Source organism: Eurosta solidaginis, chromosome 1 (genome assembly GCF_040869045.1).
Source record: "Eurosta solidaginis isolate ZX-2024a chromosome 1, ASM4086904v1, whole genome shotgun sequence".
Classification (NCBI taxonomy): domain Eukaryota; kingdom Metazoa; phylum Arthropoda; class Insecta; order Diptera; family Tephritidae; genus Eurosta; species Eurosta solidaginis.
The window spans coordinates 258,455,567-258,482,300 of NC_090319.1; the positions used below are offsets into that span (position 1 = coordinate 258,455,567).

At 37.1% G+C, this 26,734-nt stretch overlaps 1 protein-coding gene across 1 annotated transcript; it reads right to left on the bottom strand.

Annotated features, from left to right (window-relative positions):
- Positions 1 to 24,182, bottom strand: LOC137237186 (uncharacterized). The gene is made up of 3 exons (XM_067760521.1): positions 23,503 to 24,182; positions 1,150 to 1,416; positions 1 to 1,072 (listed from the first exon to the last, which is right to left on the bottom strand). The coding sequence occupies exons 1-3, from the start codon at positions 23,512 to 23,514 to the stop codon at positions 254 to 256; spliced, it is 1,098 nt and encodes a 365-aa protein (XP_067616622.1). The 5' UTR covers positions 23,515 to 24,182; the 3' UTR covers positions 1 to 253.
- Between the last annotated feature and the right edge of the window lie 2,552 nt (positions 24,183 to 26,734).

Consider the following 26,734-nt stretch of genomic DNA (forward strand, 5'->3'; position numbering starts at 1 on the left):
TTCCACGCTTTATCAAACTTTAATTACTACAATAAATCCAATATACATACATAGTTACGATATCGTATAAAAATTAAATGCATAAATACGAATTCATTTTTTCTTATAAAAAAAATTTAGTTAACAATAAATTAAATTAATAAGAGTATTTTTTTAAAACAATAATAACTTATATAAAATTTTGCTATTTTTTTATGTACCATTAGTGAACTTTTAGCCTAGTAATCTTCGAATCAAAATTTTGCACCCCGCCTTACGACTCTTGCGACTTAGCACCGGATGGTATCGGCGGTGGCGGCACATCGGGCACTTCACTGTTCTTATTTTTCGAAGCATTCTTTATGCTGTCAAAATCCACAGTGGTTGTCAAATGTGGTGACTCCTTCGTTTGGGATTGGGGCTCTGGTTGTGGCTGTGGTTCACTCGCTGCCGTTTCTTCAGAAGGTAGTGCTTGTGGTGGTTGCTGCTGTTTTGGTGTTGGTGGTGGAGGCAGTAGTAGTGTTGTTCGTTTTGGCAAAAAAGGATTTCCCGTTGGTGCTGTCGGCTGCTGGGATGGTGTTGGTATACCGGCAGGACCGCCGCTCGGTGAAAAATGTTGCTGATTTTGACTTGGGAAGTAATCATAAGGTGGCAAATATTGTTCATGATAACCGGTGATTGGATCATAGATGAGAGGATATTGATTATAACCGTAAGCAGGAATAGGCACTGGACTATTAGGTTTACGATTAGGGTATTGCTGTTGTAATGGTATCAATGAAGGTGGGTAACCGAATTCATTCAAAGGGATAGGCAACTTTTCGTTAGGCATTTGCTTAGGTGCATTCTGTGCCAGCGGTGGAATGTAGGGTGGTGCTTTGCCGGGTGGGGGGAATGTGGGAGGTTGTACAGGTTGTTGTTCATCAGTGAGTGGTTCGGCTGTAGGTGCTGGACTCTCTTCTGGTGCACCATCTTGTGGTGGTGGCTGCTGCGCTGCAGCATCTGGTGCAGGCACAAGCTGTGGTCCACTATTTGGTCCTAGCTGATGCATAAATTGTGGCAGAAAACGTTGTTGCGGTAATGGGTAGGGATACTGCAATTGATAGAAAAATTGTTTGTTATGCGTTAAGAAAAAAGCTTGGAAAAAAATCCCAAAATCAACCAAATTACCTGTCGATTTGGTGCGAAACCCGGCACTATGGGCTGACCAAAGCGTACCACCGGTGGCGTATAGTAACTAAAGGGATTATAAGGTCCATAAGGATAATGCGTCACACCACTTTCATGTATGGTTGGCTGTATGACCGGAAAAGCTCGACTCGAAGTTAAATTCTCATCCGTTGTGATTAGAGCATTGTAAACTTTTGGCGTGCGACGTAACGCTGCACCACAGCTGGAAATACCACAGTTGATGGCTATCAATAGAGCGATAAGTATCTGCAAAGACACATGTGAATTTTCAAATAAAATATTATTTTTTTTTTTATTTTGCATGATTTGAGATTGTAATGTGGTAAAATTTGGGCGCGATAAATATTCATGTGTAAAAACAGGGTCGGATTTAAATGATCGCAGTTGTATGGGCACTGCTTAGTTCACGAGTGTGACATCTCTCTTGACTCCCACCGATCATTCGGCCGGGTTAAATGCAAAAATCGTGTGTTTCACTTGGCTACTTCCATCTAACGACTATCCTGCGAATAATTTATGTTGACATCAGCTTGCTTTTTCGTTCGCCCTAAGATCGTTACTGCATCATTGATAGTGGAAGGTTGAAACGTCGCACCCGTTCATCGAGCAAACGATGGCACGACACTAAAATTTATAGAAAGGACGGCAAAGAGAGAGAGGCAAAAAGAGAGATTACGGGTAAAACGTAAAAAAGTTAAATTTGCATTAAAACAAAAGTAAAAAAGTAGTTATATCCTAACTTTTATTGTAAAGGTAAAAAAAACAGTTTTGGATTTTATTGCAAAAGCAAATTTTTTTTTTTTATTTTTATTTAAAAAAAAGGGATCATTTTGACCTCCATTCGGAGATTGCACTTGACGTTTAAATCTTAAATATCCAAGTGCTTCAAGGGGTTGTGTAGAGAATGCGTGAATTCTGTTTCTTTAGCAGCCGAGGCTCTGGCGACCCTGAGTTCCATGGGAACTCACCCCCTAGATGACATAAAAAGCACAATTTGTTCATACTAAATCGTTCCCGAGTTAATCGGCCTTGTATCTTAATGGAGCTTGTTACCGGAACGGAAATGGGGCCATGAACATCGATAACACTCCCCAAACCCTTCGGAGTGTCTTTACCGCTACAACAAAAACAATAAATAATTGTTATTCCTCAAAATTTAAACTTACTAAATCGTTTTTTTTTTATTTTGGGGTCACCCAGGGTCTATTTCCAGGACAAATTTGAAATCATTGCTGAACTGTTCGGGGTTAATCCTGGGAGCTTTTCGTAGCAATGTATAAACAAGTAGCGTTTCGTTCGTAGTTATTATTCTGCTTTTTTCTCCGCTTTAAAACACGACGTAGCTCATAGCAGAGCCTAAGAAATGCCATCACCCTCTTATGCATTGTCCCTACTCTATGTACTGTTCATGTTCAAAGCCAGTTTAATGAAGAAAAAATACATCAGGGTAGCATAGCATCCAATGAAAACAAATATTTGAAGAGCCATTGATATTGTACGAATTTAGGGAAATCCTGGTTATTATGCACATTCTGCTTATGTTCGAATCGCTGAACTGTCGAATAAGTAACTCCAATATTCAGTATTGCAAACTGGTCTTTATTTAGATTACTTTGGGAGTAATTCACAATTATACTTCACTTCATAACTAATAGGGTGTTTAAATCAAACTGATTACTGATTCCTCAGCTTGCGCTGCTTTTATACTCTCGGTTTTCTCGTTTACCAATTTCTCCTAAGGTCTATTAACTTCGCGAACAGTTGTATCTCATGCTTGGTTACCAGCTATATACATGTATATTTGTAGTTTATTCTTTTCTACTAGCCATATGCACGTGTATGTGTGGGTAACTACTTCGGCTGATGACTAAATGTGTGTGTGCAGGGGCCTTCTTCTCCTAAGCCTAATACGGCCCTGCATATCGCTGCGCGCATAGGCGCATGTCTAACTACGAATTTGCTGATATTTACCTGTTATTAATAGCAACACTTTGGCTGTGAATCATTCACTGGCTGGTCACACCAGGCGAGAATGGTCAGTAGCCGAGATTGTTTTTTTTCCCGCACTAAGAAATTCGTTCGACAATTGAAGTTTGTGTTCTATATTGTAACGAATTTGCTTGCAAATCCTCTTATTTGCAATCCTCTGCTAAGTTCGAATCACTAAACTGTTGAATAAATAACTCCAATTTGTAATAATGCAAAATGGCCTTTATTAAAGTACTTCACAATAACACTCAAACTGTGCAACGAATAGCTTGCTTACTAACCACACTGATTGATAGCTCAATGAAACTCTACTATTCAAAATAATACTGCTATTGCTCGCTAGATATCGTCTTAATCGCAACTGCTTGACAACTCAAATCAAACTTAATTACTTCTTACTCGCTTGCGCCACTTTTATAGTTTACGCTGCATACATCTAGGCTCTTCTATTTCCAGAAGTTACTAGTTAGTTTCGGCTACAAAATCGCCAGCCACAACTACGTGCACATATTATTGCCCTCTCTTGTGACAACTCATATAAGATATATGCATGTGTTTGTGCATTGCCGCTCCGATGCTCGTATACGTACATATGTGTAGACGCAATTATTTATTCGTTTATGTAGATACATAATGATTGAATTATTGATGTGAATGTTTGTAGTTTACAGTCTCTCGAGTACACATAGGCGTATAAGTAAATGCATCTGTGTGTGACATCTCTTTCGGCTGCCTTATATATGTGTATACATGATTTGATTATTGACGTAAATACTGCTTGGTATGGCCTTAGCATCGCCTTAGTGATGGTTTAGCTTAGTGATGCTAATATCCGTGACACTGCCCTCCACCTAAGTCTGATCGTCCCGATCAGACAAATCTCCCGATCTAACTGCCGCCAGCATCTCCAAATGTACCACTCTTCTAATCCGTGGTTTCCCAGTGGTTTGTATGCGGTAGATGGTATCACTGATCTTCTTCACAACTTTGTACGGGCCTTCGCAATTGCACCGAAATTTGGCTGGAACACTTTTCCGCCGGTGAGGGTTGTTTAACAGTACCAAATCTCCCGCCAAGAAGCCTTCCGAATTAAAGTTCTTGTCATGCCAGTGTTTCATCTTACTACTCATTACCCTGGGCCGTTCCTTCACACTCTGTTGTTTGGTCAATGAACCACTTCGTAGAGCTTGCGCTGGACGGATTTGCTTTGCATAATCGGTATCGTTCCCACATTTCACAACAGTAGTGCGCTCCGGCTTGAAACTACCCTCGCATTCTTTCTCGGAAATTCGTTGCTTCGTTTTCCTGCGTCTTTTAGGTTTTGTCAATGCCAGTGTTTCTCTCGCAGGTACTTTTGATTTTGATTTATTTGGCCCATTCGATCTATCAACCTTTGCCTTTGACTTTCGTGGTCTTTGTCGAGTCTTTTCCAACAGTACCCGATTACTGCTGAACCCTTTTTCCAAACTAAAGTTAAGTGGTATGTCCTGGTTCTTATAGCGCATAATTTTTCTCCGCATATCGATCCTGACGTCATGATCAACCAAGAAGTCCACTCCCAATATGACTTCATCAACGATCTCCGCCACAACGAATTTGTGTAGAACCATGACTTTTCCAATTAATACCTCACATACCACTTCGCCTTGGACTTGATTATATTCGCCTGTGACCGTACGCAACCTTGCTCCAGGTAATGACTTTACTCTCCTGTAGACCAAATCAGATCGAATCAAGGAATGAGATGCCCCCGTATCTACAGTCAGTACACGCTCTTTACCATCCACATTCCCTCTGACGGTAAGACTGCTTGATTTCCTTCCAATTTGCGACACAGATATCACAGGACAGTCAACAGCCGGGGCAAGTTTTCGTTCTTTACATTCGACACGCTCTTGCTCATTTCCGCCAGCTTTACGTTTACGGCAACCCACATTGTTGGAACTATTAGGGCCAAGATCGCAGTGACGTGCAATGTGACCTGGGTTGCCGCACTTGAAACATTTAATAACTCCGGCGTTCTTCTTGAGATCCCTTCAGTGCTTCCAAAATTGTGTCTACCCACTCTGGCCTTTTTACTTCCACACGGCGTGCTTTGAAAACTGGCTTACACAGAAGTGCGCTGTTTCCTGAATCAGAGCTTGTGACACCGTTTCTGCAAATGTTGGCTTTGGGTTTGCGTATGTAGCTCGCTTTGTTTCAGCGTCCCGTATGCCATTTATAAAGCTCTGAATTTTTACCCTTTCAGTGTATTCCACGGGTGCATCCGCATTTGCAAGATGAGCCAATCTTTCAATGTCCGAAGCAAACTCCTGCAAAGTCTTGTTAGCTTTTTGGTAGCGGCTTTGCAATTCTATTTGAAATATCTGTTTCCTGTGTTCGCTTCCGTATCGCCGTTCTACAGCAGCCATCAATGCGTCATAACTGTTCCGTTCGTACTCTGGAATAGTCTGTAATATTTCGGCAGCTGGTCCTTTCAATGCTACGAAGAGTGCGGCAACTTTATCTTCCACATTCCAGTTGTTCACTGCTGCGGTCTTCTCAAACTGTAGCTTAAAGACCTGGAAAGGAACAGAACCGTCAAAGGATGGTGTTTTTACCTTTGGATTACTCGTTGAAACTGCTGGGCGATTTAGTTGCAACTGCTCGATACGTCCTCTCAAAGCATCCACCTCGGCCTCGATTTTTTCTTCAAACTGTAAAATTTTTGTATCTTGCGCCTCCAACTTCGAGGAAATACGTTCTTCTTGCTCTTCCAGTTGAGCGGAGATCTGCGATGATATCTGTGCTGAAATTTGCGCCGACATTTCGGATATCCGTGCCTCTTGTGCTTCGCTGTTATACGGTTCTCCTGCGATTTCAGCTGAGACGACATCTTTGATGTTATACGTGTCTCTTGGGATTCCATCTGTGATGACAGTTGAGATGTTATTTCTGTCTTTTCCAGTTGGGATGCCAATTGTGACGACATGTTGGTAGATATTTGTGATGACATTTCGGACATTTGTGCCGATATTGCAGCCAACATCATGTTTAGGTCTGTGTTCGCCATTGTCTGCGGTGTTTCATTTTTCTCTTAAATTTTTGCTGTTGTCTTGTCCTCATCAGGATAAAAGACATACTCGTCCACATCAATTCCTTCTGCTTCCATTGCCTCTCGTAGCCGTGCCTGAAGTTCGAGTTTAACGCCGCTTGTATTCAATCCACGGCTCTCCAACTCCTTCTTTAGTTGCTGGATCTTCAATTCACTGAACTTTGCCATGTCCTTGTTGTCCTCTGGAATTAATTCAACAATTCCTCTTCTGACACCAATTGTAACGAATGCGCTTGCAAATCCTCTTATTTGCAATCCTCTGCTAAGTTCGAATCACTAAACTGTTGAATAAATAACTCCAATTTGTAATAATGCAAAATGGCCTTTATTAAAGTACTTCACAATAACACTCAAACTGTGCAACGAATAGCTTGCTTAATAACCACGCTGATTGATAGCTCAATGAAACTCTACTATTCAAAATAATACTGCTATTGCTCGCTAGATATCGTCTTAATCGCAACTGCTTGACAACTCAAATCAAACTGAATTACTTCTTACTCGCTTGCGCCACTTTTATAGTTTACGCTGCATACATCTAGGCTCTTCTATTTCCAGAAGTTACTAGTTAGTTTCGGCTACAAAATCGCCAGCCACAACTACGTGCACAAATTATTGCCCTCTCTTGTGACAACTCAGATAAGATATATGCATGTGTTTGTGCATTGCCGCTCCGATGCTCGTATACGTACATATGTGTAGACGCAATTATTTATTCGTTTATGTAGATACATAATGATTGAATTATTGAAGTGAATGTTTGTAGTTTACAGTCTCTCGAGTACACATATGCGTATAAGTAAATGCATCTGTGTGTGACATCTCTTTCGGCTGCCTTATATATGTGTATACATGATTTGATTATTGACTTAAATACTGCTTGGCATGGCCTTAGCATCGCCTTAGTGATGGTATAGCTTAGTGATGCTAATATCCGTGACAATATAAATAGTATCTATGCATGTATGTATACATTTTGGATTATATCGTATGTTGGGATCGGTCGAAAAGGTAATAAATCAATTCTAGAGCAACACACAAGTTCAATAAAAACGTTTAAAGAGCAATTCAAATTGTTACAATTATCTCTGGCGCACTGAAATTTTTGCTTATGACTTTGATTTAAACTAGTTTTTTATAAAATTTTCTTTAACTCAGATAAGAAGAGGGGGTTCGACGTTTTTATGGATATGCTTTTGATAATATATGGCGTGTTAGCTTAAGACTGCCTAAGTCCATTTTTTGTTATTGATAACAGAAAAAAATACCAAATTTGCGTACGGCGATGGCTACTGGGACATGCTCCTGAAATTGACTTCATCAGCTAGTTTTACGGGAGTTGAGTTTTGAACTCGAAGTCTCCAACATTCATACTTCATACTGGTGTTAAGGCATATGCCCCTATCCACTCAGCTATTTCCATTAGATGGGATATCACCGGTCATTGTACGAAAAATTTCAATGAAAAATTGTTCAAGTCTATTATATAATGTTTTTTTCCCATCGCCCACTAGCCCTTGACCAAATCCACATATCGACATGTTCTGCGAAACATTCATACATATCTATCTACGAATATAATTTTATAATATTGTTACGAATATTAGCAAAACTAAGGGTGCTGCTATCTCTAAGCCGATGCTAAGCAGTGACGTGAACTCACATCAATAATTCAATCATTATGTATCTACATAAACGAAACAATAATTGCGTCTACACATATGTACGAGCAGCGGAGAAACAATGCACAAACACATGCATATATCTGAGATACTCCTGAAATTATGCAATGAGAAAAGCTATAAAATCGTGCAATTGTAGTTACAGCTGAGAAGTTTGAGAGCTGATGGCAACTAGTAGATTCTGGAAGCGCCTAGAAGATGCGAACGTTGAAATCAGAGAGAGGCGCTGGAATTCAGTTTGATTTGAGCTATGAAGCAGTATCGATTAAGACGCTAGCTAGCGAGCCATAGCAGTATTATTTTGAAAGTCAGTTTCATTTCAGCTATCAGTTTGGTTATTAAGCCAGCTAGTTACAAAGTATGTGTTGTTGTGAAGCACTTTAATAAAGGCCATTTTTCCATTATTCAATATTGGAGTTATTTATTCAACAGTTTAGTGATACGAACTTAGAAGAAGGGCAAATAAGAGGATTTGCAAGTAAATTCGTTACAATATTAACAATTAACTGTTAGTTAACTTTGACTTAAGAACTTACTAAAGCTGGTTCGACGACATTTATGCTACACATTTTTATTCCCCACTCCTTCGCACCAATTCTCATCTTACTTACTTACTTAATTGGCGCTTAACCGTCTAAACGGTTATGACCGTCCAACAAGGCGCGCCAGTCGCTCCTTCGCTCCGCCAACCGGCGCCAATTGGTCACACCAAGTGAGTTTAAATCGTTTTCCACCTGGTCCTTCCAACGGAGTGGCTTCCATAGGCGGGTTCCAATTCTCATCACTCAAGTAAATAACGCGTTGTTTATCTTTCTGCATTATTTATGCGCTGATTTAAAATCACTTATAATAATTGAACCCAAAACAGTGCAAAAGTAACAGTAAACATATTACCTATATTATAAATTTAATTATAATTACAGTAGCAACGAACCGGCGAAAACGAAACTAGAAGTGAACATTTTTATTAAATTTCGTCATTCGATTTATATTATTTTTTGCTTTCTATGGTTTAAGAAAAAACTTTTGAAAACTTTGTAACTACAAATATGCAAACCAATCTGAAAACGTTTCGGACATATAACTCAATATTCGCATTAATTTTTCACAACTTTGTTTAGTAGGGTGTTTCGGATTTTCTTTCATATAATAAATAACCAAGTAAAGGTGTCTAATTTCGGGTGTAACCGAACATTATATACTCAGCGTGAGCTTCAATTGTATATTTCATTTCAGATAAATTACTTTTCTACATAACACGTGGCACCGCCCGTTAAAAAAATGTCTCCCCATTTCCTCTTACAATAAAACTTGATAAATGAAATATCATTGATTCAAAACTATCTTTTGCTAAGTTATAGCTTATATTATAGTCTACGACCCTTTTAAACTTGTTTCATATCTAAGTTGCCGTGGCCTTTAACCGATCCCGTCCATTCTTTCTAGAAATATTTCCTGCTATAGGGAAAATTTGTGTACGAATTTTTATTACGATCCCTAAATTTTTCTTCGAGTTATGGCTCCCGAAACATAGAAAATTGCTTAGTCATAAAAGGGACGGTGCCACGCCCATTTTTTTAAATTAAAAATGTTTCCTATTTATTGTTATAATTCAATTAAGAAGTAAAGTTTTATTGATACAAAGCTCTTTTTGCAAAGATATAGCTTATCTTATTCGTCCACGACCCTTTTAAAAATCTTTTATATAAAAGTGGGCGTGGTCCTTAACCGATTTCGTTAATTTTTCTTCAAAGCATTCCTTATAGTAAAGGCAACCTCTCTGCCGAATTTTGTTACGATAGGTTTAACGGTTTTTGATTTATGATTAATAATATTTGTAAAATTGATTTTATCAGAAGTGGGCGGTGCCACGCCTATTAAAAATTTTTTTTTCAGATTTTTATCAAGAGTCTCAATATTAGTTCACGTGTCAAATTTCAATATCCTAGGTGTATTATTTACTAAATAATCAGGTTTTATGTGTTTCCCAATATGATATATATATAAAAAGTGGGCGTGGTTATCATCCGATTTTCAATACCAATATATTCTGGGTCCAGATAAGCTCGTGTACCAAATTTGGTGAATATATCTCAATATTTACTCAAGTTATCGTGTTAACGGACGGACGGGCGGACGTGCGGACGGACATGGCTCAATCAAATTTTTTTTGATACTGATGATTTTCATATATGGAAGTCTATATCTATCTCGATTTCTTTATACCTGTACAACCAACCGTTATCCAATCGAAGTTAATATACTCTGTGTGCAAAGAACGCTGAGTATAAAAATGGAAGAAATATAAAACGCACTCCGGTAAACAAATTTCCAAAACTCAATGCGAATTCAGTACCAGGTGTTATTATCTGAACAGCTGATATTTTATTCTTGATTATTTTCCATACAACGCATTTATACAACACTCGAAGTCAATGAAAAATTTCTTTTGACATGACATTTTTCTGCACGACGAATTGGTTGAATTCGCTTTGCCATCACCTTGAATAGATTCGCCTTGCTCCATACTAAAAAAAAGTCCAAAAGCTTTAATAAAAAATTCGAAGTTTTCTGAAATTTTTTTCGAATTTTCGGATTTCTTTCGAAAACTCTTTTCAGATTGGTTTGGATAGTTTCAGTTACAAATCACATGACAGTTTTTTCGATGATTATAGAAATTAATTAAGTTTAATTGAGGAAATGTGATAACAATTGCCACTATTATATTCGTGTTCACTGATGTACACAATTTTAGGTAAAGCTAACTTCCATTTTATTCAACAGTCAGCTCAACCTAACCTAACTTCCACTTTGGATAAGCGTTTCGAAAGTTCGAAGATAATCAATCATATCCTATTTATCCACAGAAGGTATTTTCCAGAATGTAAGGGTACGCTTCAAAGATTCCCATAATGGAATATCCTGTAAAACCACCAATCATATAGGATAGATATGATTTATTGAACTCTAGAACTTTTACATTGTCAGATGGAGCTAGGCGCTCTACAACAGTCCATGTGTCAGCTCTGCGTTTGTTTAGTATAAACAAATCCGACCTGCCAAGGAATAAACTTCAACTGGCAAGCTAAATTATTTTGTTGTTGTTGTTGTTGTAGCGATAAAGAAACTCTCGAAGGTTTTGGGGAGTGTTATCGAAGTTGATGGTCCTTTACCGGCTGGTACGTTCCGGTAACTAGCGCCATTAAGGTACAAGCTCGACTATCTCGGGAACGATTTAATATGACCCCCTTGAATCTTCTGGGTCATCCCGCCCCCACCCCTAGTTCCGTGAGGAGCTTGGGGTCACCAGAGCATCGGCAGCCAAAAGACACAGGAATCGCCACGGGTAGATGAAGTTGACAATTGGGTTGGAGAAGTTGTATATTGGGCTGGTAATTCCTTGAAAAGGTTGCGCTACACCTTGAGTCATTTCGATATTTTAGTCGCCTCTTACGACAGTCATACCTGCCGCGGGTGTACTTTAAGTCCCCTAACTCGAAGGGGGTACAAGGTAAGTAGTACATGCCATTTGAAATACCTTAAACTCAGCAAATAGCTTGAGTTTATAACGGAATACTTCCATCTACTTCCGTGAATTTCACCAGTTCACTCCACTAGATGTGCCCTACTCCCACTCCTCTCTCCAATGTTTCTATTGCAAAAGCTACCAGATAACAAGAAGACATAACATCCGACACTGACTATTTCAGAAAGAAAGGCATGTTCTTAAGAAAAGTTCAAATGAGGGACGTTTTTAAGTTGATGAATGTGCGATTTATAAAGTGCATAAACATTTTCGACACCACAACACCCAGAAAAAATGTATAGCGTGTTTCCAAGGTAGAAGTCTACGATACAGAAAGAGCGGATAGTATAACAGATCGAGTAACCAACAACATGACCCTTTGTCTAATGAAACGGGCAGAAGAGAATTTTACGAATTAGATACAAGCGATGTGGACAGCTATTTTTGGGGATCTCTTTAGAATATCAAAGAATACACCGTGTAGGCAACGAACTTTGCTATTAACTAATGGTTAGTTAACCGACATGAATAGAAGTGTTTGAATAGGAAAAAAGCTTATTTTCTCAAACTTAACAAATTTTCAATAAAGACATCCACGGGGCCATCATGTATGATTTATGTAGATCAACAAGTTCTCGTTGTCAGTATGAGGAGGAAGAAAAGTCGATTCAATACCCTTTGTGGCAGGCCTACAAACACTTCTAAGCAAATTTCTGATGCCACATTTTCTCTATAGTTTGCCAGAGGTAAGTAAGGTTCAACTTTCGACCTAAGGTTAAATTGGTTAGGGTGGACGGTCGTTGCCCGGTTAAAGGAGAGCTCAATTGAATTTCGTGTTAATAAATTAATCCTTGGGAGAGTTCCGTGGACAAATGACTCCATCTCGTCGTCTTCCATGCAGTTAACACAGCTGGTATTAAAGCGCATTACATGAAGCTTCATTTGGCAGTACCTTATTAAGATTCCAATTACTGTGAAAAGATCAACCTGTGTGAATCTAATTGCTCTGACGAACGCTTCGAATCAACTACTGATAAGAAAGACCTAGCCACCTGGCTAAATAATGAATGGTGTCAGCCGAGCGCTTGCTTAGGCAGTGGAATCCCTAGGCCTATACTTGCAGCCAAGTTTATTTCAGAAATTACCGATCGGGAAAATTATTCATCGTGACGTATCCTTATGCCCTGAAACCCAGATAAAAGGATGGTATCAATGAATAATTTGCAGCCACGCGAGTGAGTCCAAACAATCCCTGACAGTCATCTTTCAAAAATATCAGTATTAAATGCAGCAACAAGAGAGGACGCCAGCGCATAGTAGTCCGTCCTGCAAGGGATGAAGTCGCAGTAGTTCAAAAGCTTATATTCTGCATTCCGAAGCGTCCGTGCAACATATTTTTGAAAACATATATGATTCTAATATAACCTGATTGATTACATTTGACTCAAAACTGATTGCTTAATCAGCAAACTAAAAAACCATTTTCCCATTGCTATTTATGGCATGTTTTTGTAGTGGAAAACTTGCGCTGCATAATGCATAATAATACAAAAAAAAAACACTTAAACTTGAACTTCGACTTCCAGTTTTATTCTGTGCACTTTCTGTAGTCGCAACTGCAAGTCACGCCAAATCTTGAACATGAAACAGAACATAAAATAGTTTTTCTTAGACAATTATAATTGCGCATGCGCAGCGACAAAATAAACCACATTCATTGCCACACTAGAAAAACTATTATATTTAAAACGTTTAAATTTCTACTAAATAATGCAAGCAAGCTGGCTGAATGCTTTTTAAACCAAGCAACTATGAATGGTTCAATTCGAGCTAAAAAAAGTCATATCTAATTGGTAATTAGATCAAACAGCAACCAATTAGATGACTGACTTACTGAGTCACTCCAGGAGTTAGTGACACGATAAATGCTGAACCACATTGCGGCTTAGGAGGCTCAATATTATCTACTTTCCTTAGATATCAAATGGCAATGAACAAACTACTCTCTTAATGAAAGCAAAAAAGCCGCAGTTTGCACTTAAAAGAAAAAGTGACATTGAGTAAAAGTGCTCCTATCGTCATTGTTTTAATGTTATTATTTTTAAGTTGAATTCTTGCTTTTTACGGATTTGGTTTATAGCAAACGGAAACTCAAGTGAAGCTCGCTAGAGTTAAATAGGATTTTCTCAGAAAAGAAACTTGCTGCTTGGTTGCTTTGAATTGTGACATATATTTATAACTGTGCAACATTACAAAAAAATGAACTATGATAAGTTTGGCAAATTATTTATATACTTAGCTGACCTTAGCACAGAAGGTATTATAACTATGCTAAAAAAATAAAAAAAGACCTCCCCGAGCCCGACATATGACCCGCTTTGATTAGCTATGCTCGTACATTTCGGTTTGATGTTATACCATTAGTATTTTTTTATTTTTATCGGCTATGAATATTCAATTTGATTAATTATGTATGTCATATATGAGTGTTAATAATTTATTCCTTTTTAATTACACATTTATTTCAAATTCAATTATATTGTACTTATTTCACAAAATACACAAGCTGATTTTGCATTGGGCAATTTATGATAATGACGAATTGGTGATCCAATAAATAGTGGGAGAATGAATTGCGAATAAAAAACTTAATTAAGTATCATGTCGACAGTCTATAAATTTATTTATTAACCTTATGTCTCACTTACTCAATTTATGGCAAACTATAATTTGTGGCCAGCCTAGTGTTTTGGAAGGGTGCTCCGCACCTAAGATCCTGGGTTCCACTCCCGGGAAAATTCGTGCAGATTCAATTCGGAGTCGGCGTAAAACATGTAGGCCCAATAGGACAAATTAAAAAGGAACAGGACGCAAAGTGGAAGAGAAGCTCGGCCGTGAGTCTCTTCGGAGGTATATTGCGCCTTGTAAATTTTTATATATATATACAATTCATCAAATCGTTTGGTCAACTATTATTGCCGTAACCAGTTAATTGATTGAAATATTTCAACCTGGTAACAAACATTATTTATTTCAGTTCAGATGGGTTTTTTAATTAATTAATTAAATCAACATTTTTCATGATCACGAAAGCTATTAGCAATGTATTGCAAATGGCAGTTCCCTGAATTTTTCATTTCTATAAATTTTTTATAGCAACGCTGGCAAGTAACGTGATTTGCGACCGCGTATTCTCAATGGATGCACTAATTTTCGTGGATTATATTCGCATTAATTTATATAAATCGCAGTTTTTAATCTGAGGTGGCGCCATCTGCAGCACAAATAATGATTGTGATTGTGTTTGTGATTGTAACTATTAGAAAAGGTGAAACTGTTTCTAAACAATCACGAAAAAATTTAACCGAAATTATACCTAAAATAATCCCGAAGTGATTATAAAATTAAATGTCTCCCATCCGGTCCCGAAATAGTCTCAAAATTATTCCCAGAAGAGTGCTTCTGAAGTTTCCCCGAAATGATACCTGCAATTGTTCCAAAATAATCTCACAATGAATGGTAAAATAACCGAAGTAACCCGAAATAGTCTCTAAATGATTCCTAAAATAGTCCCGAAATAGTCCTGTAACGGTGCTAAAATGGTTTGGAAACAGTCTGGAAATAATTTACATTTTGTCCCGAAATGAAACCTAAAATAATCCTGAAATCGTTCCAAATTGGCTCAGAAATAGTTTAGAAATAATTTCGAAAATAACTCCTGTATCCTGTAACTCACCAGAAATGGTTTCGAAATAGTCTCGAGATGATACTGACGTTGTTACAATCTATAATAATCCAGAAATGAGCCTGAAATTGAGAGTGATATCGAAAATAATATTGAAATGATCCTGTAATTGGGCGGTCTGTCACCTCCCAGTTAAAAAGGTTGGCCACATCCCTTCAATTCAAATGATCCTGAAATTATTCCAAAGTGTACCTGAAATAATCCCGAAATTATTCCGAAAATAATCCAGAAACGATCCTGAAATTGCAGCGAAATAGTTTCGAAATGTTTACTAGAAATATTTTCTGTTATAAGGAAAATATGTGTACCCAAGTTTGATACGACATGTAAATTTTTCTTCGAGTTATGGCTGCCGAAACATTGAAAAAGGCTTAGACAAAAAAGGGGCGGTGCCACACCCATTTTTTCAAATTTAAGTGTTTTCCAATTTAATGTTATAATTCAATTTAGAAAGTAAAATTCGATTTATACAAAGCCCGTTTTCGCTAAGATATAGCTTATTATTTTCGTCTACGACCCTTTTAAAAATCTTTTATATAAAAGTGGGCGTGATCTTTAACCGATCTCGTCCATTTTTTCTAAAATATTTCCTGCTATAGGGAAAATTTGTGTATCCAATTTTATTAAGATCCGTGATTTTTTTTCGAGTTATGGCTCCCGAAATATAGAAAATTGCTTAGTCATAAAAGGGGCGGTGCCACGCCCATTTTTTTAAATTTGAAGTTTTTTTATCAAGAGTTTCAATATCAGTCCACACGTTAAATTTCAACATTCTAGGTGTATTATTTACTAAATAATCAGGTTCTTTGTGGTTTCCAAAATGTTATATATATAAAAAATGGGCGTGTTTATCATCCAATTTTGCTCATTTTCAATACTAAATCTATTCTGGGCCAAGATAAGCTCGTGTACGAAATTTAGTGAAGATATCTCAATATTTACTAAAGTTATCGTGTTAACGCACGGACGGACGGACGGACAAGGCTCAATCAAATTTTTTTCGATACTGATGATTTTCATATATGGAAGTCTATATCTATCTCGATTCCTTTATACCTGTCCAACCAAACGTTATCCAATCAAAGTTAATATACTTTGTGTGCAACGCACGCTGAGTATAAAAAATAATAATAACAACGACGAGTCCCTGTTTAATTGTAGCAATTGATTAAATTAGCAAAATACCATGAGCCCTGTTTTTACTGTCCTTTTTTCTTTTACCGCAATTTTACGGATATGTTTATAAGTTTCGCTTTTATCCGCTCCTAAAATCCCCTTTTTACCGCTGACTATTCCTATTTGAAGACCTTACCGTGCACTCACATTGATATTCAAGTAACTATCGGAAAAGATGGAACTAGAGCTAGGGTAAATTGACAAAAGCAAGTTAATTTCAAGCATATATGGATAATCTGATCTGATCATACAGATCACATTTGAATAATTTAAAATAAAAAAAAATAAATGTAAGGCGCGATAACCTCCGAAGAGATCTAAGGCCGAGCTTCTCTTCCAATTTGCGTCGTGCTCCTCTTGATTTTCCCTACAAATTGGCCGGACGGGACCTACATGTTTTATGCCGAATCCGAACGGCATCTGCAAGGCAGATGAGTTTTCACTGACAGCTTTTTCACGGCAGAAATACACCCGGAGCGCTTGCCAAACACTCCCGAGGGGCGACCCCGCTTAGAAAAATTTTCTTCTAATTAAAAAACCTTATTTCTAAAATTTTGATGTTGCTTTGCCCGGGGTGCGAACCCAGGGCATACGGTGTGGTAGGCGGAGCACGCTACCATCACACCACGGTGGCCGCCGAATAATTTACTAACCAAAATAGCGCTTAAGAGAAGCACCATCGTTGCAAATTAATTTTGAAGAATAAAACCTTCTTACTTTTCAATTAAGGTCCTATTAATTAGAGCTCTCTTTTTTGTTGCATAACAATCGTAATATTTTTTCAGCTTCCGCATTAAGCTGTGGAGGCTTGGAGGTGTTAACTCATTCACGATTATTTCAATTCGCATGTTGTTACTCAATAACTTTTGTTATTTCAATAAAACAGCATTATTTAAGTACTGTACATACAATATCAGCATATCGAAGTTCTTATTGGAAATATCAATCGCATTATACAAAATTAGATCATTTATAAGTACGTAAGAGTGCAATGCCACTTAGGATAGTAGCAAAAAATATATGAGTAGAATTCTTTTGTTGTCGCCTTGCAAAATATTATTCCTTGAAATTCGAGTAATCTACAACCTGTAATTTATCAGCAAGATTACTATTAAAATGCTATAATTAGGTACAATAGATTTAAATATTATAATTTTATTAGAGCAGTGACGTGGATATGGGGAGTGGTGATACCACGGATAGCGGGGAATTTCACATTTTATACGGTAAGATTTGATTAGAACATTGTAGATTTATTAAGGGTCGCTGTCAATGCGCTAATTTGGTTTATTTATTGGAAAAGCTAAAAGAGCAGTGTGGGGTTCGTGGAAAATTTGCTTGTAGATTTATAACTGATGGATGACAAAGTACTCTTTACCGTGGCGAGAGTTATGTTATGCGATAAATATATAGCGCGCCGCCGAAATTATGGTCCCTAGGTTGTAGAATTGTCTTGGTATACTCATTACATAACCTTATTTATAGGTCCATATATTTGGCTTCAGCTGAAATCAGCCAGTCTGTGTTTGTATATGCAGTTATGCTCTAGTCCAGAGGTCAGTTATTCGCTCTCACCTCAAAAACTGGCGCTGAACAAGCAGAGTAGCAACATCGAAAGAGACATTGTTTATTTACGCTTTAAAAAAAAAACATTTTTTGCAAACAAACACTCATGGGCAGAATGCTTAAACTGTTTAATGTAAGCAAAATATTTGGTTTAAATTTTTTGTTAGACTCAAGCAATTAAATAATATTTTTACAGCATATTTACGAACTATTTTTTTAGTTTAAAAGACATGCAGTACAACGTTTTTTGTTGTTGTTGTAGCGATAAGGCACATCTTGCCTAGTTGCTCGTTAATCAACGGCTAAGCCGTGGTAGTGGCGATGATTTTATTTTTACAAATAAAGTCACCGATTCTTACCTTATATGTTTGTTATAAGAAAATCGTCGGCGACTGTAGTTTTTGATTTAATAATTTGGGAAAAATTTAAACAACGTGACATCAGGACGGACAAGGCGACAGCTGTTTCGATTATACCTTTTTTTAAATCTCTTCAAAGCCTTTTCTCCCGGGAGTGGGATTTGAACCTGCACTCCTACAATGGTTGAATTGTTATAAACGCATTCAGCCACGTCATGCTTTAGTTGTTGTAAACCTTATCCCCATTGCCGTCTTTGCATATTTTCTTTATTCATAGTCATATGGTAAAGTTATGCGTTGGTAAGTCGGTTTCAGAGAAACTTGGTGTTGTTGCTCTGTTCTATTTATAGAATTACAACGAATTAACACCAGTGTTGTCTATTTATATGAGTTTTTAAGCGGGGAAATGTATGAAAATATTTATTTGAAGCAATTTTTAATTTAAAATTTATTTAATAATTTGGGAAAAAATTAAACAACGTGACATCTGGACGGACAAGGCGACAGCTGTAGTTTTTCTTTTGCGCCACGACTGACAAAAGAATTGGGCTTTGGTGTTATTTATTTATGTAAATATATATCTCATATGTCAATGAAACCTACTTATTTTTACTACGAATATGAAATTTTTTTTACCACTCCCTGTTGTCAGATACTTATAAAGAGAGCTTGCAGAGCCCGCGGGCTGGTTTACATAAATTTGCTTATAGTTTTTTTTTTAACTTATAAATGTGCAAACTTGACTTCGATTATCCTGCAGCGAGAAGTCTGATATTCAAGGCTATGCACTTGCTCAAAGGCAAATAAGATTAGAAATATTTTGCTTTGGTTGTTGTTTTGAGTTTTATAGATTTTATCGGTCACTATTACTACGAAAAAAGTAAACGACATTAAGAGAGAAGTCTAAATTCAATTAATAATGATTCTAAAACAAATTATATCAGCCGAAACACTTTGGAAAATTATCTGAGCTGTCTTCATTTTTTAAATTTGTGCCAAAGTATTACATTTATATCCGTAAAGCTACTAGTCCGACAATCGCGGGAATTATTTGATATAACCACTTCCTATTGCGGCATTATTCTAAGCTCTTTTATACCCTAATTTTAGAATAAAGTTAAGTGGCGATCCTACTCATGAACATTTGGTACCCATATTATTCCCTTTTTATTTGGAATCGGTAGCAACCTTGTAAATATATCCAAACAGCATCTATGCAATAAGTGTCCTTCCTTTAATCTCCATATTGTACCATTTCATTTAATCCATTTAATTTCACGTGGGCGGCAATTTATTAAAAGTATCTAAGTAGATACATTAATGAAAAAGCTTAGTATGTTAAGTATACTCCGTAAACTAACATTTATCCAAATCAATTTAGCCTGTTTGGAGAAAGTAGGAGATATATAAATAAATGTGTAATTGAAGTTTGGATAGTAACCCTAGGTAGCAGTCCCACTTTGAAATATTTTTGTTGAAATACGGCGTAAAATACTTCTCGTTTGATACCCATTTTGTTATATCTCATCCAGTTTTAAAAAAAATTTAAATAAGTGGCAACCTCATAAAGAAAGCTTCAGTGGCAATAGCTTGGTAAAAGTTTTTAGGGATTATTCCATTATTTATGTACCTAATATTATACAAATCGTTGATCTACATTTACATTCTTGGCGAAGCGAGTTCGTTTCCTAAGTCTTTCGTGCAAATATCTGCTACATTTTCGTTTAATGGCTTTGCAAGTTTCCCTTACACTTTCATTTCGCGCTAAACCTTTTAACAGCTTGTAATAATAACAAAAAAGACTACAAAAAAGTGAAGCAAGAAAGTGCAAAAAAAAAAAAACAATAAAATTAAGTACTCCCACAAATGTGTATAAAAAAATGCTCCACTTATCTCTGTAAAATGTTTTGGGTATTGTTGACTTTGCATAAGCTCAAGCTCACTTCTTTCGTATACATCCATGCTTACATACAAAAACTCATTTCCTATAGTCGACCAATGTATTTGAGGCTATAAACAAGCAGATATTATTTTCTAAAGCGCCTTTGCAAAAGCGAGTAAAATGTAGTATTCGTACTTGACCTCAGTCAGATGTTGTGAGTGGGCGTTAAGTGAGTTAGTCTATGACTTGTGGATTTGCTTGTAGACCAGCTGTCTGCAATAGTGATTGACTTGCTATTTGATTGACTTACTTTTTGACTGACATACAAATGTTTGAAAAGTGAAAGTGTAAAAAAATTGTACGATAGGAGCGGCAACAGTTACAGTTGAAATGAAAAGTTTTACATTTGTTTTTTCTTTGCTTTTAATATTTTACTATTAAAAAGTGAGATATGGTGATGGAGATGGAAAGGTGGAATGTTGTACTTTTTTAATTTTTTGTTTATTCTGAATTGGCTTTTTCATTTGTTTTGCTAGTTTTGACTTTTTCTCATTGTGCACTTCGTATGAAAATAGTTGGTCGTTAAGGTAAAAAAATTTTTGTAACCAAGAATCCTGCTTATAGTTATTAAGACTAATTAGATGCATTTCCATGCTTCTCTAAGTAATCTTAAAAACAGCCATAAACTGGCAGAGAGATGGTCCCGAATTGACCACGGGGTCACCTTTCGCTTTGCTTGGACTTCGTTTTATATGGCCTATATAACGGATACCATTGCTTTAGTTGCATATATTTAGTATCTAAGTTTTGATGGTTCGAATGGCGAGTAGTTAGTTTTAAATAAGTTTGAGATAATGAACTTAAAATATGTCTTAAGAAACTTTCACTAACCAGTTGAGAGTTACAATGCACTCAAAGGCTAGTGAAACAAACGAAAGAAAAATGCCTATAGCTAAAGTAATTTATTTAAGTCACTCACCTAGAGCTATTGCGATTTAAAAATAATAAAAAAAAAACTGTTCCCAGGGACGTGAGACTACCGTTTCGGCTATTTGATATTCGTGTGCCACATTTTATCAAAATCCACTTAGCTATTATTTGGAGTGGCTTAGTCACAAAAAGCCAGGTGATTGATAATCTTCATTTTTCAGAGAAAAATATAGCCAGTAGATCCTTCCAGGCTGTCTATGTGTCAACAAACATACGGTATACGTACTGACATCACCACCTCCAAACATCCAAACTTTCACACACATGTAATGTTAATAAGTTAAAGCTAGTAGACTTGGCTGACCTTGTTCCTTTTATTTCCCTACTGTTCACCCTTCCTTCTCCCTTCGTTATGATCATTCCTCCAGTATGGAAAAGATATATGTGTGTGTAGGTGGGCGATAAAGAAAATTACACATATAAACAACACTACCCGGGCCAACCGTAAGAAGAATGAATAACCTGAAAAGGCCTTGCTATACCTTTCTTGGAATGCTCGAAATTTTAAAATAGAAAATCCAGCAAGGCCCATTGCAAAATAGAGCCGTATTTTCTGGCAGGGATGCATTGAATTGTCATATCGCACACTCAAAGCAATCGTTACAACAAACGATCGACAATCCTTCACTGCTGGCTAGCCATTCTGACTAAATTTCTACTTCACTTTATCAGTTTTTTTTTATGCATTGTGTCAGTTTTTTAATTTTACGTATAATTTTATTATATTTGGGATATCCACGTATGCGCGTTGTTGACATTAGACTTAAAAATTTGAAAGAGATATTGGGGCCCCAATTGAGCCGGAGGGTTGGTGCCGTGGTGCAGAACTGGCATAACATGCTATACACGTGTATACGGATGGTTCCAAATTAATGGAAAGTATTGGGTCTGCTGTTTACTGTGTTATAATATATGTGTTATAAATATATGTCACGTACACGTTGCTTTGGTTCCCGATGGTGTCCCTGGCCAGCGCAGTACATTTAGCGGGCAGTGGTTTTCAATCCGCCATCTTGGAACCGGACGCACACATATATTCATTTCCTTACGTTCAACCTCTTCGGATTCACTTACCCACCGCACCCCAGGAATCCCACCCAACCTTGGACCGCTCGCATCATGTAACCTACTCTGCGGTCACCCTAATGCCATGCTCCATACTCCCACTTACCTCCTCATCATTCCATCCTTACATCCCGCCCCAAAGGAAAGTAGATCCTACAGGCTGCCAGATAACTGCAGCGTTTTCCAAGCAGATTTTACAGTAGTGAAGAAAGCAGCATAAATTCTGGAGGAAGCGTGCTTAAGCTGCAGTCGCGTCAATTTATATATTGATAGTCAAGCTGCGATTAAGGCAATAATCTCACACAGCACTTCATCAAGAAGTGTTCTGGAATGCAAAGAAGCATTGAAAAAACCATACATCCTTACTGCGTTTCCAGTCATGAAGGGGTCGAAGGTAACGAAAAGGCCGATGAGTTGGCAAAGGAGGGTGCAACACTCGCTGAGTCGACGATAGACGTCCCAATCCATTTGGGAGAAATCAAAAGGAGACAGAAGTTGCATATGATCAATCAAGCAGGAAAGGCGTGGACAAAAGTGCGGACTGCAATATTTCTAAGACCATGTGCAAAGTGGCTCATATCTCTGAAGACTTAAGGCTCACGATGGCCATACTGACTGGACACTGTCTTCTGGCGTCACATGCTTATAAGTTAGGCCTCGTCAGTAACAGCAAGTGCAGGAAGTGTGAGCTGCAGGAAGAAACAGTTGAACTCGCCAGGTCAAGGCTCCAGCTATTAGGACGGCAGAGTTCTGTGTTCGCCTACGAGGTCAAAACTCCAACTCAATCTCAAGGGAGCAATTAACCTAGGTCCTAGAAAACTTCTAGTCCTTATTTGCTAGCATAAGTCCTGGTGCCCAATTGGGAGTTCTTCGTTTGGTCGTCAAACTAATTCTGGTAACACTATGAACACATTCAGTCTATGTGTGGTCCTTATTGGCCGGCAAGTTCAACCTAACATATCGTGTTAACGAATGTACGGAAATGACCTAATCAATTTCATTTTCGATGCTGAGAATTTTTCTATACCTATCTCGATTCCCTCATGGCATTACATACAACCGTTACGAATCAAAGTTATAAAAGTACAAGTACACTTTGGGTATAAAAAGGTAAGAGCTTTTGTCTTTTCCGAAAGGAAATATTTATTGGTTTCATACCCGAATTCAAAGTCGATTGGATTGTTGTTACTACAAAGTATATAAAAACATATATAATATGTAAAATAAACTTTTGAATTAAAAAAAAAAAAACAATCACCTTAGCTTCCATATTACTGCAATTATATGTGAATCGATATCGAATATTTGCTAAAGCCTTGTATTTCGGTCACCTTTTTCGCACTTCAACTGCTTCAATTAAATTTGTTTATTTTAAAAATTATTTTTGTTTATTCATTTAACTTGCACAATTTGTAACTTCTTTTGTCGCCTTGGTTTCTTTGTATGTTTCTTGTCCCACTTAACGTTTTTTGAATTTATAATTTGTTTTCAGTTTCAATGATATTTGCAGCAGGGTATCTCCCACATTTTTTGTTGTTGCTATTGCAATTAGTCTTTCGTATGCACAGGATGTTAATTGCCCATGCGTCACGCTACTGTCTTCACACGTGTCACGTATCAGCGTATCAGCTATGCTAAGCGATTGCAATATCACTCACAAGGAATCGAGAATGCAGTTTTTTTGTTTTTCAATGCTGCAACATGCAACACATAAATTTCAAGTAAGCAAGCACATTATTTGCGAAAACTAATATTTTTTTTCTTCAGTTTTGGCAGTACGTGATTTTCATTTATTTTATTAATTAAAAAAATTAAACGTTTTTTTTTCACACTCTATTTGCAAGTACTTTTATTTTCAGCTTAGAAGCCCCAATTTTCTGTTGTTGCCTGTCGCACTTAACCCAAAAGCTCAAACGTTTCACATCAGATTGAAATGCTCGGCGAGAGCAGCAAACCTTTTATACCTTTTCTGCTTAATCTGGCAATAGCAGCAGCAGCCGCAACAAATTGGCCAGCGTTAGCAAAAAGCAATAAAATTGTTTTCGCCTCTGGCAGTGGCTCTGCTAACATTCGTGACAATCTGACTCTGGCTGCTGTGTTCCCGCTTATTTGGCGTTGGCTTAGCTCAGCTGCGTTGAAACGTGGCTTGATCTTGTTGCTGTAGTAATTAAAGTTGCTTGTAAGAGTTAACCGACAATAGATGTTGGTTGAAAAGCTTTGATCGGAAGGCGGCGAATCGTACTGCCTCAGCTAAGATTTGCTTATCTTTTTTGAGCGGGCGTTTAGCTGTTGATGGGAGGTTAGGTTGTTATAGTTTGTGCGTAATTGCTCATGGCTTAACTCAAAATTTAAATTTAAGGCTGTTAATTTTTTATTATTTTATTTATTTTTTCTGCATAAGCTTGCAACTTTACCTTCTATTTCTTTAACTGCTAATAAATTATAATAGTTGCAAACTCAATAGGCATGGGTCAGTTACAAACTGCAATATTTGACTGAATTTAAATGTAGCGATTAATTTAAGGCTAACAATCTAATTCAATTGAAATGATTTCGTATTTGTTTTGTTGATAGTATCAATCACAACAATTTGTTTTAGATATGGTTCGTTTGATTTACTGAAGCAACAAAAAATATTCAAAAAAGGTAAATAAAGCCTACCAGATGCTGCACTCTCAGAATCTGAAGCATACATATTCTCATTCTTAGCTTTTCAATAATTCGCAAGATAAATATTGCTTCGAGAAAATTTAGGTCGAGCTTCTGTTACAATTTATGGCGTTTCACCCTTCCTTTTTCCCTATTGACGCTACCTACTTGTTTTATGCAGACTCTGAGCGGCATCTGTAAGGCAGGTGAAGGGCTCGCCAAACCATTGCAGACTAGCGACCCTATTTTAGTGAATTGTTCTAAAAAGTATTTCGATGTTAGTTCTTCAGCCACAGTTACACAAATTCTCCAAGACGCACTTGAAATTCAAACTTCATATTAGTAATTTTGTACTCAATAAATAAGCTGATTTAGTTCCCAATGTTGTTATCGTGTAAGTGTAGTCACTACACTGCAGCGTAATGAAGGCACAATGTATGTGGTAGAGTTGATATGGCCGAAATCAGATACTAAATCAAGGCGAGGCAAGGAAAGGAAAGGAATGGAGAGGACCGGCTTCTTATATAAAAGTTATCGATTTGCTATCAAAAAATTATTCAAGATCAAACTTATCGATTTCTTTTCGAAAGTTTATTGATTACTTATTAGAAAGATATAGAAAATTTGTTATTTGATGTCGGTTTTATATTATACATATTGTGACGAATTTTAGTGACACTAAGTGATACTCACATCACTAATCTGATACTAAGTAAATAAAGCCACAACAACAATAAAACAAGCAGTCACTTGTATCTACATAAACGAATCAATCATCATGTCTACATATATGTACGTACACGCAACAGGGAGAAACGCACAAACACATGCATATATCTATATCTGAGATACTCCCAAAAGTAGGCAATCACCTGTTGAAGTATCATTCACATATACACGCGCATGGGCTATGCGAGAAGCTATAAAAATCGTGCATCTGTAGTTATAGCTGGTAAGCAAATTCTAGAAATAGAAACGCCTAGAAATATGTCAACGAGGAAACCAAAGAGTATAAAAGTAGCAGCTGAGGTACGACGAAACAGTTTGATTTAAGCACGCTATTTGTCCAGAAGTAGAAGTGTTATTGTGAAGTACTTTAATAAAGGCTATTTTGCATTATTGAATAGTGGAGTTATTTATTCAACAGTTTAGTGATTCGAACGTTAGTAGAAGGTTGCAAATAAGAGGAATTGCACTAAATTCGTTACAATATATTATACGATAAAAAAATCGCTATCGATAATAATAACAATAAAACAACTTGTTAAAACCAAAAAACCTTTCACTATTTAATATGATATCAGTACATGTAAATTTTTGGACTTTATTTTGCGAGTGATGGGATTCAATTCAAGCGCAGTCTGGGCTCTCTTGAGTCTGTGTTACTGTAATTCTTGTAGCATGTGATGATATTTCTCCTGAACTCGGTTTCACTGCAATCATTCCAATCATACTTATACATTTTCTCAGCAGTCATTACTTCCTTTGTCGCCTATTTACAATTCGAAAAAAATTCCCGAAAGTATCCTAGAAGCGACGTATTCTCGCAGAATTATTAGGGCGGCTTCTTTCCGACCATATAAACAAGGAATTTTCGACTCAAAACATATTATTCTATTGAAAGATGGTTTATTCTTGTTTTGAGAAAGTGGGTAGTAATATTCGCAACGTGAGCACAAGCTGTTAATAGCTGGATCGTGATCCGTGAGAAATCGATTCGCTCAAATCTGGAACGTTCTAATGAGCTTCTGAAGTACACCCTTGGTTTTAGTAAAACCTTGCAGGGTCAGAAACTCCTCAGGGTTTCAATCGCTTTTTAGTATGTTCCGTCGCTTTTAATG

Excerpts from the sequence above, each read along its gene's own strand:
- LOC137237186 (XM_067760521.1), bottom strand. Across the intron at positions 1,073-1,149 it reads GTTTCGCACCAAATCGACAG|TATCCCTACCCATTACCGCA; the intron begins GTAATTTGGTTG and ends TATCAATTGCAG.